This window comes from Manis pentadactyla, chromosome 7 (genome assembly GCF_030020395.1).
Source record: "Manis pentadactyla isolate mManPen7 chromosome 7, mManPen7.hap1, whole genome shotgun sequence".
In the NCBI taxonomy this organism is placed as follows: Eukaryota; Metazoa; Chordata; class Mammalia; order Pholidota; family Manidae; genus Manis; species Manis pentadactyla.
In genome coordinates this window covers 17856178-17873334 of record NC_080025.1, presented here as the reverse complement: position 1 = coordinate 17873334, position 17157 = coordinate 17856178, and the positions used below count along the sequence as shown (strand labels likewise).

The following is a 17157-nucleotide window of genomic DNA, read 5'->3' as shown; positions in this document are numbered from 1 at the left end:
CCCCACTGGGGAGGGTGCGTACGGGGGCTCGCCCGGGGGCAGACGGCGCCGAGCCTCGGGCTGGAGGTGGAGCCTCCCGGTCCCGAGCGGAGGGAGGGAGGGAGGGAGGGACGGGCGGGCGGGCAGAGTCTGGAGGGACGGGGCTGCGAGCCGGCTGCGCGCTGGCAGGGGGCGCGGGGCGCGGCGGGGACTGCGGAGGTGCGGCGGGAGCCGCGCGGGCGGCGTAACCGGAGGCGGAGGGGGCGGAGCCGCGCTCGCAGCTGCCACCCGGCCGCCGGCCCCGGCAGACGACACCCGCCAGCGGCCGGGCACGCTCCGCGCTCACGCTCCCCAAACAATGCTCCGGGGCGCCCGGCCCGGCGGCTGGCGGCGCGGCGACCGACGGCGAGGCCCGGGGAGCGTGGCCCCGAGGTGAGCCCGCGACTCTTCCTCCAAATCCGGCCTCTTTTTGTTTGGCAAACGTGGCCTCGGAGGGGAGCTTTGGGGGAGCGCTGCGGCCGCCGAGCGGGGCGAGCTCCTGTCGGGGTCCCCCGGGTGACAGGCGGCAGCTTGGGGAGGGTGGCGCGTCCGGACCGCGTGCGCCCGGGTTGAGCCCGGGCTGGAGGCGCTGAACCTGGAGGACAGGGAAGCTAGAGGGCGTTTTCGATTCATTCGAGAATCGCGCTCTTAAAAATGGGAAACTTTCCTTCGAGTTCCGGGAGGCGAACCGACTCTTCTGCGGGGCTTGCTGCTCGGTTTGGGGCAAGAGACTGACGCACTGTAGGGATCGCTGGGGTGGAGACTTCCTTTCGGGGGCAGCATTATTGTCAAAGGGGCAGAGACGGTGAGGTCGCCGGGCTGCTCGGCCAGGGCCCAGGGGAGATGGTTTGGGGCCCAGGGTAGCTGCCTGGTGTGCAGCGCCGACTCGTTCCAGCCTCAGACTCTCCGGAGGGAAGGAGATGATGCCTTTTTCCTGAGCCCTGACGGAGCCCTCGGACAGGCATAGCGTGGGCACGTTCTTAACCTTTGCTTGTGTTGATTGTCTCCCCAGACGGACACACACCTACACAGTTAGAAAATGGAGCCTTGCCACTTTCAGGGCCTGTGCGTGGGAATGCAGACAGGGCGAGCTCTAACTGGGTATTTCCCGCAGGTAAAGAAAGCTCAGCCAGCAAGCACATGGCTTTGCAAAACCCATGGCAGAGCCCAGAGTTCCAGGGGTCAGGATCAGAAGGATCACTGGCCTGAACTATCCTTACAACCCCTTCCCTTTTTGAGAAGGAAATTTGACAGGAAGCCCTGGGGGAATTCTTCTCGGCATCCTCCTAACTGGTTTAGACTGTAGTGGGTCTAACCCACGAAAACCACATTCCTACTGCTGAGATTAGATTACATAGCGCTGGAGAAAGAAAAAAGAAAATAAAAAGTTGGGTGAATATATGACTTACCCTCTGTGTGTGTGTGTAGTGGGTGTGTGTTAAGACTGTGACATTCTCGTTTCTGCCTGGGCCCCTAGAGTATTGAAATCCGGACACTTTCCATATATATTTTCCTTTCTGGTATTTCATTAATTTAACTGTAATATATATATATATATATACACACATATACATATATATACATATATATATGTATATGTGTGTGTGTGTATATATTATACACACACACACATACAATTTATTAGATGGGTGTTTTCTGGAATTCTGTCACCTCAGGGTAAGGCATAAGCAGCTTTTGATGTAAGTATGAGGGACATTTTGAGCCAAAAGATTTCATTTTAGGAATCTGGTCACCATTCTTCAGATTCTTTTTGAAAGGGGGGGTGGGAGTGTATCTGACAGCTTCAGTCTTGCAAATTGTAGCCACAAATGCTGTGCAGAAGTTTGTAGAGGCAAAGATATTTTATCATGACTTGGATCAAAAAGAATGCTGAGATCTTTTTCTAATCTTAACTGCTGCCTCCCACTGAAATGGGACAATTTGCATAAATCTGGGGGCAGTCTCCCCTCGAGGTAAGGAATGTGGGCTGCAAAGGTGCCATTCCGAGGCTGTGGAGAGTTGGCGCTGGTAGGCGAGGCGCTGCTCTCTCATTGTGAGCTCTGCTTGAGTTTTTCACCGTCTTTTACTTCAAACAAATAGGAACTTATTTCCAGGCAGAGAACCTCTCCAGACAGAGCTGGAAAAGAATCTTTTCTGGCTTGACATAGCGGTAAATTCTGTTCGTTGCAACTGAGAAACCAGTTTTAACAGGATGCAGTGAGTTGGTTGTGGGAGCCGAGACCTTCATTCTGTTCTCTTATTCAAAGACTTTCCGTTAAAAACCTTTGCATCTCTGAGTAGTCGTGTTGGTGAAAGTTGTGCCCGTGTCAGAGAAGTTCAGAGCTGAGCGTGGGAGCAAAGAGAGTGCTCATAAACTAGGGAGGGATTCTGAAGGAAGTTTCCTGAACTTTAGTAATTCAGAGCCCACCGTAAAGTTCCAGGGCTGTAGTGGGCCATCCGAGATAAAGGAGAGGGCCTTTGGCATGTGCAGCCATGACAAGTTTGTGCTCTCAGTTGCCCACTGAGGAAGTGAGATGTGACCACCCAAAACTGCTGCTTTGTCAATCTGCATCAGCCCCAAGGAAGTGGTTAGACACCCACCTCCTCAATAGCCCAGCCTTGTGAAGAGCTGCAGGAGTATGACATGCACACACAGATGTAGTTTTTTCCAAGCTCTTTCTCCATCCCACCAAGGGGGTGAGGAAGCCTCTGCCTGCAGTGGAGGGGACCTGCCTTCTGTGGCCAGGAAGGCCCAGGTAGCCTTCATCAGCTCCCTCAGAAAGGACCTACTCCTCCCCTTGGGGCAGGGGTATGGAGATGTGCGCCCTACTGAACCCCAAAATGCTTCCACTTTTCCCCCTTCCAAAATTTAGCAGCAGCAGAGCCTAAAGCTCTCTGTGGCCTAAGATTGTAGGAGAAAGAAAAATCCTTGCTATCCTCTGCTTGTTGAAGCTTAGTGACCTCTTCTGGGGAATTTGATGAGGAATGAATACACCTACTTGGGTGTATTCTGGGGAGGAGAGGAACCTAACCCAAAAGAGAGGGGTGCATCAGACCCTAACCTCGTGTGCTGTAGGACAAATACTTGTCTTTTATTTCTGAGTGTTCATTTAGCTTAACAATGCAATGGCTTCATGGTTAAGCTTAGAGGGAAAGGAGGCCAATTTAGCTTCATCCCTTGTTGAATCAACACCCCTGTCTCTGAGTGTGGGAGACCAGAAAGAGAGCACTTCCCACAAAGATTCTGGAATGATCTTTGGGGCTCCTGGCTCCTCCTACCTGGTTAGTCCTGTTGATAGTTTAAACAGCATCAACCTCAAAGCAGATTCTCATGGGAGGAAAGTGGAGAGCAAGCCCTTGGGCAACACCCTCCCTGTTTAAAGAGAATATGTTCCTCTGAGGTTCTCCTGAACACTCCTGATGAGGAAGTCAGGTCATTTCAATGAGAAAAGAGGAGCTGGGAGCAGCAGATAATGACCAGCAATTCAGAATGAATGACAGGGTGAGGGGAGGGGCTGTCAGCAAAGTTGGCTTCTCTTTCCAGAACCACCAAACTCTGAATATCTATGAACAGGCCTTAGTTAATGGCATTGCCCTTGTTTCCCCATCTGTGAGGATACCAGCTACCTGATGGGGTGTTATTCAGGTTGATTGGTTAATATCTGCAACCCTTTGTGCTCGCCTTCAGGTTAATTTACTAGGTTCTACCATGTACATTGTTTTTGGTTTTACTCAGAGGCATCTAGCCCTGTCTGACTGCCTGATTTCCAGGGTTGCAGGGAAAAATAACTCTGATAATCTCTTTCCTCTTTATATTCCATCCAGCCACCCTCGACCACAGGACTGGAGCAATCATGCATTTCTCTTTCTGGTTTCCCCCTTGGCCTGCAGCTCCAACTTTGCTGGCCTCACTGAGCACTGGGTTGATAATATATATTAAACAGGGGGAAAGGGACAAATTCCCAAGATACCCAACTGCCTGACTAGGTTCCCTGGGGGAGGCCAGCACCATACCTCTCTCCTTTCTCACCCATTCATTCTCCGCCTGGTGAGAAGTGTGGATTACAGTGCTGAACTCTGGCCTGGCTTATCTCCCTGCTCAGCTCACACAATTCTTGATTAAAAATGGTGGCTTATCCCCTGTGCTGCTTCACAGTTCTTCTTTCTCTGGGACAGAGTCCCAGGCTCTACACCCCTAGCAGCAGGGAATCATGGGTGGGACATAAGCTTCTCATCTCAGACCCTTTGTGAACACTCACGATTTCAGGGAACTGAAATGTCTTTTTTGCTCACGCCTCACGTGACGGTTGCTCTTGGTTTTTAGCTTCTGATAAGGCCACACTGGAGAGTGACTAAGAGCTTCATGACAAATGGGTGAGGGCCTCAGAATAAACGAAATACTAATCTTTACCTTTTTTCTCCTCCTTCCCTCCTTGTTCCCCCTTCTCCCCAGTCAAAAAAATCAGACTGTCATTGATAAAATGCACCCGTCCCCTGGAGGGGTAGACCTCTGATCAGGCAAGTGTTCTGCCTTTCCAGGAAGCCGCTCTGTGACCGACATCTGCCTCCTGCAAGACCACGCCAGAGAGCTGGGTGCAAGATGAGCCAGCACGTCGTCTGCTTAAGATACACCAGGCCATCCGATTGATCCCTGAGAGCCCGAAAATGTCTGCGTGCAGTGACTTTGTGGAGCATATCTGGAAGCCCGGGTCCTGCAAGAACTGCTTCTGCCTGCGGAGTGACCACCAGCTGGCACCCAGCCATCCCCAGTCGCGAGCAGGCAGCCTGCCCCCTCCACCCCACCTGCCCCCCAGGCCTGAGAACTGCCGCCTGGAAGATGAAGGTGTGAACAGCTCGCCCTACTCCAAGCCCACGATTGCCGTGAAGCCCACCATGATGAGCTCCGAGGCCTCTGATGTGTGGACAGAGGCGAGCGTGGGTGGCGACATCTCACAGGTGAGGCTGACTAACCCCTGGGGTATTTTTACAGGGGCTGCTCCTGTTGTAACACTTGGTGACTGGCTGGCAGCCAGGGAGGGCTGTCAGAGCAAGACTCCTGCAGGATGGCTTCCCCTCGGCTTGCCCCAAGCTTGCTCCTTCCTGACTGCTGCCCTCCTGCCCATCTGCTCTCTGCTCTCTCTGCCCATTCAGGCTAAGAACCATTAATCTACTCTGTAAGGTTATCTGGACACTATATTGATTATGTATCCGGAGGCACACAAAAGATGAAGCTTTTTAAAAAATAGTTTTTTGTATCAGTAATTTAAATCTATATACAAGAAGCAATAATTGCATAAGAAAAGCCATGCACCCACCACCCTTTAGTATGAGCTAAATAATCATCAAGTCATGACTGATCTTGTTTCCTCTCTACTCTTACCCTGACCCTCCCTTTTGATTTTAAAACTCCAGACATCGCCTCATTTCAGCAAATGTCTTGAAAAAAATAAGTCTTCACAAACAATATAACCACGATACCATTATCACACCTAAAGATATTAACAGCAATTCCTTAACATCATCTAGCCGGTTTTCATATTTGCAATTTTGAAGCTTGGATTTTATCAGCTTTGATGTAGGATCACCATAAATAATCATATCCCTAGAAAATGGACCACTCTGCTCATCCCATAGATAACCCTTATAAAGGTGTGGTTGTTTAGGGGACATGTACAGCCTGCTGCCATATCTTAGAAGCTGCACATCTAGGACATATTCTAAGGACTGCTTGGAACCAGCTTGACCTCTTTGCTGTTCTACTGCTCCTAAACCGTCGTGGTGAGTGGCTCAGGAAGGGTGTGTGAGCTTATGTGGAACCAGAGGTCAGTTTTAAATCAGGGGAGGCTTAATTGAGGAAAGGCATTTCCTGTGGTTGCCCTGAGCTCCATGTCCCCTCAGAGCCACTCCATTTTTGGTCAGCTTGTGACATCCATTCAACCAGGCCATTCTCACTACCTTCAACCTTCACAGATGTCAGCTGGGGACTGTTTCAGTTCAGAATCATCTTGGAAAGGATCCTGCTTTGAGGCTGCTGCTTAAGGAGGGTGTGGGGGAGACTATAGAGAAGAAGGAGGAGGCAATGGTGACTTCAGTAATGGCAATGACCTGTCCACATCTCTGTGTCATAGCTCAACTAGTCCAGCCACTTGAGGTCCCTGGCTCTAAGTGGGGAAAAGAGAATCTCTTTGGCAGGCATGGCCATGAGAGAAGGAAGGGAGACGCAGCTCAGAAGCCGTCCCTCACCCTCCTGCCCCCTGCCCCCACCACGCACCCAAGGTGTTTTTAAAAGCCCCATGATTCTGGTTTCTTTAGGAATATACTATGACCCAGTTATCAAAAGACTAATGAACACGAAACAAAAATTAAACAAAACCCCAAACTCTGTTTTCAAAGCCCACAGGAGAACTTATCTCATCCGGCAGTTTGCAAGGGAGAAGGCAAAATGTTCTTTTTAGAGTTTTCCCCCCTCCCTCACAGAAGCCCTAAGCCACAGGAATTACAGACCACGGGTGGGCTGCACAGCTCAGCCCCTGGGAAGACAAAGGGCTCCCCGGAGCCCCAGCAATGAAGGCAGGCTGTGGGGCGATCAGACTGCAGGCGGGCTGCGGAGTGTACTCGCCACAGCACAGAGGACAGCTCGCAGTGTCCCGGCGCGCGTCTCTCACTTTCTCTCTTTTCCTTTCCAAGACAAGGTCTAACGTACATCTTTTAACTTTGGGGCTGTGTAGGTCATCTGGAGACGAGTCCCTGGCAAGCTCCCCGTCCCGAAGCAGGAAGATGTGCCCATCGTTTTCCTGGGCAGCTTCCGTGGTGCCCAGAAGCCTCCTGGGCCCCCTGCCCCCGCAGATGGCCGCTCCCGCTGCGCCCCTGCGTACGCCATGGTCGGCCTGCACGGCCTAGAGGCTCGGGGCGAGCGCAACACCGCCTTCCGCCCAGTGACTTGCCCCGGTGAGAAGGCTGGGCGAGAAGATAAATCCACGTTTCCCTACCAGGAGCGGACCTCCACTCAGGAGAGCTCCCGCCGGAAACTGGCCGCCTTTGATGGGATGACATCTCGCTGTCACAAGGGCCCCGGGCCCTGCCGCTCTCCACAGCCCCTGCGGGGGTCCCTGCCCTCCGAGGATGACAGCGATCAAAGGTGCTCACCCTCAGGGGACAGCGAAGGGGGAGAGTATTGCTCCATCCTGGACTGTTGCCCCGGGAGCCCTGTGGCTAAGGACACCTCGCAGGCTGCAGGCTCCTGGCGCAGACGCGGCAGAGGGGACAGCTCACCAACGCGCTGGGAGCAGGGGACATGTGCGGGGCCAGCTGGGGACGACAAGCGGGGTTTGAGCTTCCCGAGGGAGAACCCGCCCGCCCTGGGCCCCAAGAAGCCGTCCCTTACCGTAGAGGCGGCAGGTTCTTCCGACGGCCTCTCCTGCGGCAGCGGCAGCAGCCGGGCCAGCAGCCCCTCGGCCGCCCTCCGGGACAGTGACTACTGCTCGCTCATGAAGGAACCTGTGCTGGAGAAACAGCAGGGCTCTGGGTGCCATGCCGCGACCTCTAGCAGGTGCCGTGGGCCGACTGGGGAGCCCCGGCCCCTGGCCCACCCCAGGGAGGTTGTGCAGCCTGAACCCATCTATGCCGAGAGCACCAAGAGGAAGAAGGCGGGTCCCGTGCCTTCCAGGCCTCCGGCCAAGGTGGAACAGGCAGCACCTGGTCAGGGCCAGGGCCGGACGGCTACCACCTGGGCTCAGAAAACAGCATCTGCCTGGGGCCGGGACAGGGAAGGCCCAGAGGTGGCCCCCCAGGTGGCGGCCACCATCACGGTCATGGCTGCCCACCCAGAAGAGGATCACCGGACAATCTACCTGAGCAGCCCTGACTCCGCAGTGGGGGTGCAGTGGCCGCGCGGGCCTGGGAGCCAGGACTCTGAGGCAGGAGAAGAGGAGACTTCGGCTGGGCAGGGCCCGAGCTCCAGAGAAAGACACCGCCACGATGCCAGCGAGAGCACATCCAAGGGGAAGCCCGCCATTCCCCCCAAGCTGTCCAAGAGCAGCCCCGGAGGGTCCCCGGTGTCACCGTCTGCCTCGCCACTGTCGGACCTCAGCGAGGGGAGCTCTGGTGGAGGCGGCACTGGGCCCCAGCCTTCCTCCAGGGGCCCCGCTGACCATGCTTCCTCCTGCCGGACCAGTGGTGACTCCAACAGGTGTGCCCCGCCGGCCGTCACAGCCTCAGCCCTGGACCAGAGGCGGCCCCGGTACCAGACTGGGGCCTGGAGTCGGCAGTGCCGGATAGAGGAAGAGGAGGAGGTGGAGCCAGAATTGCTGAGCCAAAGCTGGAGAAGAGAGGTGGAAAATGGCACCGCAGACCCCTCGAGCGCCGCCACCTGGCACCGTCTCCACCCCGCAGGCGGATCCTCCGGGCAGAGCAGCAAACCTGGGACTGGGATGAGCAAGTCAGCCTCTTTTGCCTTTGAGTTCCCCAAGGACAGAAGTGGGATGGAGACATTCTCACCTCCGCCGCCACCTCCAAAGTCTCGGTGAGTGTGATGGTTTGTGTGACTTGGGGCTTGTCCGGCAGGACAAAGGGCTTTTGCAGAAACCTTTGCCTGTGCTGTCTCTCCGGAAGGCCTGCACGCCAGGCACCAGCATCTGCCCAAAGGCACTGTGTCTATGTAAATTTCTTGGAGTTGTTGTTAATGTTTCTGCTCAGCAAACCAGCAGACGAGTGACGCCCTGCTTGGGGTGGGCTGTTTGAAATGAACCTTTCTAAGAAGCGCTGCCAAGCTGTCGCTCTTCCCTGGTGCTCGTAATTTTAAAATCTGGTACTCTTCTCCCCATCTCTCTGAAGTATCTTCAGTAGGCTTTTTCAAGGAAACCGTGCAATTCCCCATTTATTTACACATGTGCGAGAAGCCTAAGGGAAGCTATACTACAGAATTCGGGGAGGCAGAGACCAGAAGGTAAAGTGGGCAATGCCAAATGTGTGCTCCAGAAACTCTTACCATGATGGTAATTAGGCCTTGGAGCCTAAAGCAGAATAGTAGTAGGCTCTACACGTGGTTAGGAACCTTCAGATGTGGGTTTTTGAAGGAAAAATGTAGTTTCATTTTAGCATGCTGAAACTCACAGCTTTCTCTACTGCTTCATGGCTATCTCCTTCCAGTTTAAAGTACCTTTCAAAGGCCCCAAGAAAATAAGTGCCTTTTTAAAGATATTGAGTGTGTATGGAATTTAAATTCTGGGAAGAAGAAATTTTTTTTCTCTATTAGAGCAAAACTGATTCCTATGAGCGAAAGGAGAAACCTGTTGTTTTTCAAAAGACAGCATTTCCAAACAGACTTTCTCTATTTGTGTCATTTCCAATGGTTCTGTTTCAGCTCATGTGTCTTCAGGTTGATGTCAGAAGCAGGGAATTGTGCACCGAGAGAAGCAGCTGTGATACCTGACTTTGAAATCAAGGTGTCTCAGGCTGTGATGTGCTCTAACATGGGCTTTTTCCATGACCACCACTTCGTTCTGATATTGCGCTGGCCACCTGCCATGTACAGATGATATCCTCCAGGTCTTTGGGTGCCTGCCGATGCTCTTTGGCTGCCGACTTAGCTTCCTGAATGAATGAGGGTTTCAGCAACTAAGAAGAGTTCCCATTTCTGTGGCACTTACTATGGGCCAGGTGCAGGTCTAAGGGAGTTGGACATATTAACTCATCTCATCTTCAGAACAGCCCTAGGTGGTAGGAATTACCATCCCCAATTTACAGATGGCAAAACAAAGATAGTGAGAGCTGACGTCACCTGCTAAGGTTACGCAGCCATACCTGGAACTCTGGTGCAGTGTTGGTGCCCCTAAACACATAGGGCACATCAGTGGGTGTAGGAAGTGAGCAGGGCCTGAGAGTGAAACACGGGCATTGTGTCTGTCTGCCTCAGGCCACTTTGGGTTAGTGAGAAGCACAGTCTTCAGCATCAGAAAGTCAAGTTCATACTGCGTCTGTCTCATCTACAGGCTTAGTAATCTTAAGCAAGCCACTTGCCATGACTGAACCTCCAAGTTACTCTTCTCAAATGAGATGATAACAGTACTTTCATAACACCCTGTCGTTGAATGACTCAAATGAGATGAGCAGGTCTAATGCAGAGCATAGTTACACAGGCAGAAACCACCCTGAGCTGTTGACTGTGGCAGAGACACCCCCACCCTAGCCGATCCCAGAACCAGCCACCTGAGCCTTGGAGAAGGAACTAGAACTTTCTCATGTGAGAATCACAGCGCTTGGGGAAACCTGTCACCCTAACACTTGAGTGGTAGGGTTTTCATTAGCATCTAGGTTGAGACCAGTTTTTTGACTCAGTTTGTTACGATAAAACCATACAGCTCAAACCAGGTGGGAACCTCAGGTTCCGGATTCCAGCTCTTTAAAAAAAAGTTCTTACTTTCAGGACTTTTGAGAGAAAAAAAACCCTAAGAAATAAAATTAGCTGAAGGGAACACAGAAAAAAAGAAAAGAGCATCTGGTACCATTTAAAATGAATCAAACAGGTATATATTTTCATTTGGGGAAGACTGTCTTCTTCAAGCATTACTGACATCATCTCTTGAATTGTCACATCACCCCCGTGAGGAGATAAGAGCACAGGCTTTGGACCCTGTGCTGACTTTTTTAGCACTCAGGTACTTCCTAAATTCTTCTGAAGAGGATGCCAGGAACCTGAAGCCTTCAACCCTAGCAGATCAGGGTGACTGCAGATCAGAGTATTAATGAGAATGCGGCCCACCATTGATCTAGTACCACTACCAGTTCCATGCTGGTCTGTAGGGCACGCTGATGTCAGTTATCCAAAATGGAAAAACGTTGGAAGGTCTTTGAGCAACATTCAAGGTTAACTTAGTTCTTCCTATGGGCCATGTGTGAAATGGGTCCTATTTCTTAGGATCACTCTCACCTGTGAACGAAGATAACGGATCTCACGACATGTATTATGTACACTCAAAACTCTAGAGAAAGGGGTTGTTTCCTGCAGGCAGTGTTACTCTTCGTGTACACTTACGTATATCCATCCACTTTCTTGGGACATTATGGAGGAAGATCATTTTCTGGTTTACTTATGGTTCTGTTTACAAAACTGTCTCTGACTTGGAGGGAAAAAAAATAGATGCTGAGAATGACTTGGCTTTCCTGTCATCTTGTTCTGAGTGTTTGGTTGCCACTTACCTGTCTGCTTGAGATAGTACCCTCGGTAAACTCCCATTAAGGTTCCTGAGAACATGCTGGCTATAATGCCATGCAGGACAGAGGCTCTCAATGCTTGTTTTGTGCTCTGCAAGCCCTTTGGCGGTGTTGAAGCGTGTGCCAGGCCTCCTGCCTGGCAAGTAAGGCAGAGTCTGAGTCCTTCTTTACCTGCTCTCTGCCAAGGTCACACCTGCTATCACAAACTCACATCTGCTCGGACTGACTTCCCAATTTAGGGCAGAGTTAGAAGGTGAGAAGTGACAAGTATTGCTGGGTTAGGAAATGAAACTATGGGAAGGAAGTGTAGACTTCTTAGTTCAAATGTCCCGTTCAAGACCTAAGGCGGTTTTATGAGAGCAGCAGGGTCTGGGGAAATAATTAAGATGCAAAAAGAATCATACTTATTTCTGCCTTTTATTTCTTCGCCAGTGCGAACCTGGTTTTAAATGACTTATGGCTTTGAATGACAAGGTCAGTGGGGGGAGAACCATCTGATTAGTACAGACAAGGATTTCACAAAGAAACCCCAAATTAGGCTGATAGGCTTGAACTTAGAGCATGACTGGTGAATAAGAGATAAGACAGGTTTATATGGTTTTGTTTCCAAGCGGCTGGCCACTGGTCAGACTCATCAAAAAAGAGAAAAGTTTGCCTAAGAAACTGGGAGATATTTTTGTTTTGAAGTTATCACTCATGCTGGTTGTCACTGTAACCCACTACTTAACTACCTTCCCCTCCTCTTCTGCAGGGGTGCTGGGAGCAGAAACTGAGTCTGCTCTTGGGCATTTTTGCCCATTCTTAATTCCCTGCTCTGCCTTCCACATGGCTTTTCAGCAGACAGATAATGACAGTGTCATAGGTGGAGCACATTTCTGTCCACAGAAGCAGCATCTCGGCTAACCCGAGGAATCGAAATAGCTTGACTGTGTGGTCTCCCGGTAACATGCTCTGTCAGCATGAGCCCTGAGGATGGGCATAGAAAGAGTGAGATGGGTATTTGTCTCCAGACTCCATATCCAATCTCATTAAAGCTCCAAGTGCTTTATTCTTGAGGTACTTTGTACTCTAGTGGATTACAGTGGATGGCAACAGTTTACTAGGAAATCCCATAGTCTTGATAAATAACGGGCATTTCCATGTGGCATTTTGAAAATCACTGTTTGTATTAGAAAGCACTGTGAGTGCTTTGAGAATCTTCTCTACGCTTAGCCTTTTTGACAACACTGAAATAAGTTGGCTGGAGGTTGAGTTGGTACAGGGGAGAATGAATACCGGGTGTACTTCAGGGGGAGAAACTGCCCCCAGCTGCCCCACTACCACACACAACGTACACACAGAGTCCGGCAAACGGAACAAAGCATGTGTATCCATAATACAAGTTTATATTCTGCTCCATGCCAGGAGCAAATTGCCAGTTGGCCTCTTTCCATGAGTTTGTGGATAGTACCTGAGAACACTGGTCATCTAATGATGCCATCTATACCCAGGGAGGATTAGAATTGATACCTATATTCCCATTTTGTAAATTAAAAAAAAAATCACTGAGTTGAACAGTACTCTGTATAAAATATTTTGGATCTTCTCTCCATTTTTGAGCATACACCCATGACTAAGGCCAGGGTTTAAAGATTCTTTCTTTACTTCATCAGGTGTCTACTAACTGCCTATTTTCTATTATTACAGTCAGTGAAGGGTGCTAAAAAAAAAAGCCAGTGACTAGGGCTCTTCCCCTGAAAGTTGAGTTGGTATTAATTAAGTCAGCAGATGTGCAGTCTGATCACCGAAATCTCACCTCTGCTTTGATTCCCTTTGATGAACCTGGTTAGCATAGCATCTGGATTTTTACCATAGTCCGTGTTCTACTCAGTCATGCAAAAGTTAAGCTCAGCTTGGTGTCCAGGAGTAGTGTGTACAAGTGCTTCTTCCTCTAACTGCCTTTTGACCTGATCCACCATCAAGCTTCGTACAGATACTTAGATAAACACTTACTCCAAATAAAAAAAAAGGGCCAGGTGCTCCTTGAAGGTAAAGAGTATGCTGAGCCATCTACAATTCCATAATGTCCTGTTGGTACCTAGCACATAATAGATGCTCAAGAAATATTTGTTACATCGACAGTTGTAGACAGAGACTGTGCCTTGCTTATTTCAGTTTGTCCCAGACCACCTCCTTGTATTGTTTGCACATCAAAGAATGTTGAGAAAGGAACAAGAAGCTTCAACTACTTGTATCAAAGTATCCTTCTGAAACCCAGGTTTTCCTCTGCTCCAGTGCTCTGTTCATGCTTCGGTAGTGGCAGTTAACAAACGTGTCTTGCTTTGTACTAAACTGTATCCGCCCAAGAAATTGTAAACTCCTGGGAGTACAGGGACCATGTCCCATATATTTTTCTTTGACTTTTCCATAGGAGACCTTGGCACAGTGCCTGGGACATAGTAGGTATTCAATAAAGAATTATTGAAATGGGAGAAAAGAGGCCAGAGGGAAGTACACATCTTGGCCTAATTTTTCACTGGCTGCCTCACTGTAATTTGGTGGCTGAGCTTGCTCAATAGAACGTTGTCACCTTGAGTAAAGAAGCTGAGGTTAATCATTATTAATGCTTCAAGGTGGGCAGACACCATGTGGGCACAATGCATGCTTTCATGGATTAATTTCTCTCCAATGATTGTACATTTCACTTTGCAACTGGGCTCTCTTACTCTGCCCTTTTTTTTTTTCTCCGTCTCTCTTAAAGCTGAGCAGGTGTGTGGAGCCAGCCCTCTGTTGGCACAGGAATGTTCCTTTCAGGTACTAATTACCTAAGGACTGTTTCCCCCACAGTGAGTTGCAAGGAATTCTAGGGTGTGGTTTCGCTTCCCTGAGAAAAGATTTTCCGTGCTTTCTGAGGTGGGCTGGGAAACAAGCTTGGGGCATCTGATCGGGCCCCCTTCTGTCCATCAAGCGATCAGAGTGAGACTTCGTTCCTAGAATGGCCAGCCTACTTTTCTGGTGTGGAACTCACCAATGGGTGGGAAATTTTTGCTACTTGTGGCATAAGTAATTTGGGGGTGTTTTGGGATCGCTAATGGGCTCATGAAAGGGCTTGCACTTCTCTTTAACAGCGCTGATAGACCAGCTATACAGAATAATCAGCAGTCCTTTCTGTAGCTAATAACATTCAGAGTTTACGATCAGTGTTCATCCTTTGTGCTGTAATTGCTCCTTATTTCCTTATTCTGACTTTTGGGCAGATGCCAAAAAATGTTGGGTGTTAAGAGTGTTCACGCTGTTCTCATGCGATTCTCTAAAATTCCTTGTTTCAGCCAGCTTTTGTCTAATGCCCTGGATGGCTTATTCTCTGTGGTTCTCTAACAGGCTGACTAACATAAACAACTGTTCTTCAATGGGGCAGTGGGGGAACGTCCAGATTGAAAACAGCTTTTAAAAAAACCCTTCCCTTTTTACTCAGTTATTTTCCTCTCCAGTATCTGTCACTATCAAATCATTCCCCTGACTTCCTGGCAGGTAGGTTTTTAGTCATGTCATGCCTATTTATGCATGTGCTATATAAAAACTTCTCTAAAGTCAACACCTAGGCAAACCTAGGTTCTTCAAAAGCACTACACAGCAGTGAAAATGAACAAAAATTCATCTACATTGGATAAATATGAGAATAGTTGAGGTAAATTGGCATATTAGTAAGTAATATGACTTTGAAGATCAGGAAGAAAGAGAAGATTCTTTGGAAGTTTAAAGATCTGTCTTAGTGGGGATGTCACTTAAAGTAACTCTTATTAGTATGTGCAGATCAAAAGGAATATTTTGTGGCTGCATATTCTTAAACCATGAGGGCAATTAGGAAAACTGGTGAGGCTGTGTGCCCAGCTTGCAGGAAAGCTTGCCTGATCAGTCAGTACTGTTTGCTGGTTACGGGAGCGGGGAGTGCAGACATGTGTGTCAGCCATTTGCCAATCCAACTTTAGAATCTAAAATTTACCATCTATAATGCAAAATCATTGGTGGTCAGTAACTGTTCTCTACACTAATTTAGGGGTTCCATACCCAGGAACCCTGTGTTCTGTCCAGCACAGGTGGTCCTAAGCAAATTTTAGCAGAATAGTCCTCCTCTTCGATGATAACTTCAAATTTCAGACCATAATGCCAAAATGTTTTGCTCCCTCTTAATGAGTGATTATGAATATTCCATGAGTGTTAACCTTCATGGGACTCTGAGTATATAACAGTTACCATTATGTCTGTCACCCATTATTAAAGTATTATTTCCCCTTATAGATCTTAACTTTACTTTTGTAGTCCTTAAATTCTGTTAAATAATATATGTTCACTTAGCCTTACCCTCTTTGGCTCATAGCACTGATTCCATACGCCCTGGCTTGGAGGGTGATGAAGTAGGGGCAGAAAGTATGTCAGAATCTTTTTAAAGGGTAGTTTGAAAATGAAAGTTCAGTATTATAAATTTACATTTGGGAAATAAAAACAAAACTATTGTTTTCATAACACGTAGTATGTACAGTTTTCCAGAGTCTTTTTCATTGGTGATGTTAGGCCGTCTTTTTCATAGAGATGCTCAACTTGGGGGACAGAATATTTCCCTAAGACAGAGTAGAAGAAAAGCAGGACAGAAATGTTTGCTGTTATATTTACTTGGTGACCTCTTTTAAAATCTCTCAGAATGCCTTCTCTATGTTTCTGTATCCAACTTTCAGTGCTTGTCCATGCTTCCTATAAAAGCAAAGAACACTAACAAAAGAGACTCTTCTTAGAGTTCAGAGTCTGAAACTTTCTTGATCCTGACAATCATTTAGTCACCAAATATTGATGACCTGGTGTAGGTGGAGCTAATATGAATTAGCCAATAAAATTAAGAGTAATTATGCCTCCACAATCTTCATTCCTGAGTGAATGTTTCAGAGAAAACATACACAGGTCAAGAAGGGTCATACATAATAAAGATCATTTCAGCATTGTTCATAGTAGCAGATAGTTGGAACAAACCGAGCTGTTCATCTCCAGGAAAATGGAAAAGTAAAATGTGCTGAGTGTGAAATGAAATACTTCACAGAAGTCAGAAGCTATGGACTAGATGTATATATAGAAACGGATAGGCCTTAAACTGAAATCAACCGAATGAAATAACTAAGAAACGGAACAAGAGCTGTAACTCAGTATTACTAATTAATGTAAATTTAAAAGATACAAACTGGCACTGTATCTTTTTTAAAGATAAATTCAAGGATATGTACCCAAGGAAATGCAGTCTGAGTACCTGGAAGAGAGAAGTTGGGAGAATAGGGAATGAGAGTAGAGATGGGCATGAAGGGAGAAACTGAAATAATGCAAATCAATGCAGAAGTGGATCATAAATCGAGGCATATGGTCACTTCACTTTTCTGCACTGGCGGTAAATTCAAACAGGAAGTGGGACTGTGAGTCATGGAGAGAGAGAGAGGACTTCCTTGAGAGAGGTAAGGACAGCGATTCCGAATATTAAGAAACGGTGAATGTTTGGCGTAGCTGCTTTGGAGAACGGGGTTGGGGGTTGGGGGTGTCAAGGGCAAGGACTGCCTGGGAGCTAGCTGAAGGCAGGAGGCAGGAATTAAGTGTGCCCACCCCCCACCCCCACCCCGTCTGTATGGTTGTATATTTTCCTAGTGACACACAGGGCTGTGAGGTACAAGAGTGAAAATAGGAGCTATTTGAAGGTAACTAGTGGGATACTGTGATTTGTAGTAAATACACATTTGGTCTTCTTGTATCTGACGCTGAGCTCCTTAAACCCTTGGAATTTCTTAAGCGCTGAATTTCCTAAGAACCATAAAGGTGTCTTTTATCATGTTAATAATGTGACTTTTGGACCCATCTCTGGCTGGAGCTGGTTGCCAGGGGAACAAGTCACGTGATCAGAGGGTTGGGACTTTCAGA

At 48.6% G+C, this 17157-nt stretch overlaps 1 protein-coding gene across 2 annotated transcripts in view; it reads left to right on the top strand.

The window, feature by feature from the left end:
• The first annotated feature begins 274 nt into the window (after positions 1-274).
• Positions 275-17157, top strand: part of PRAG1 (PEAK1 related, kinase-activating pseudokinase 1) — a 49722-nt gene continuing 32839 nt past the window's right edge. Inside the window, exons 1-3 of one of the 2 annotated variants that reach the window (XM_036894286.2) lie at positions 275-411; positions 4558-4974; positions 6747-8539. In XM_036894286.2, the coding sequence (XP_036750181.2) occupies positions 4684-4974; positions 6747-8539 (2084 nt within the window). In that variant the 5' untranslated portion in view covers positions 275-411; positions 4558-4683. Of the gene's footprint in view, positions 412-4471; positions 4975-6746; positions 8540-17157 lie in introns of both variants that reach the window. The other variant, XM_036894285.2, reaches the window with a different exon arrangement.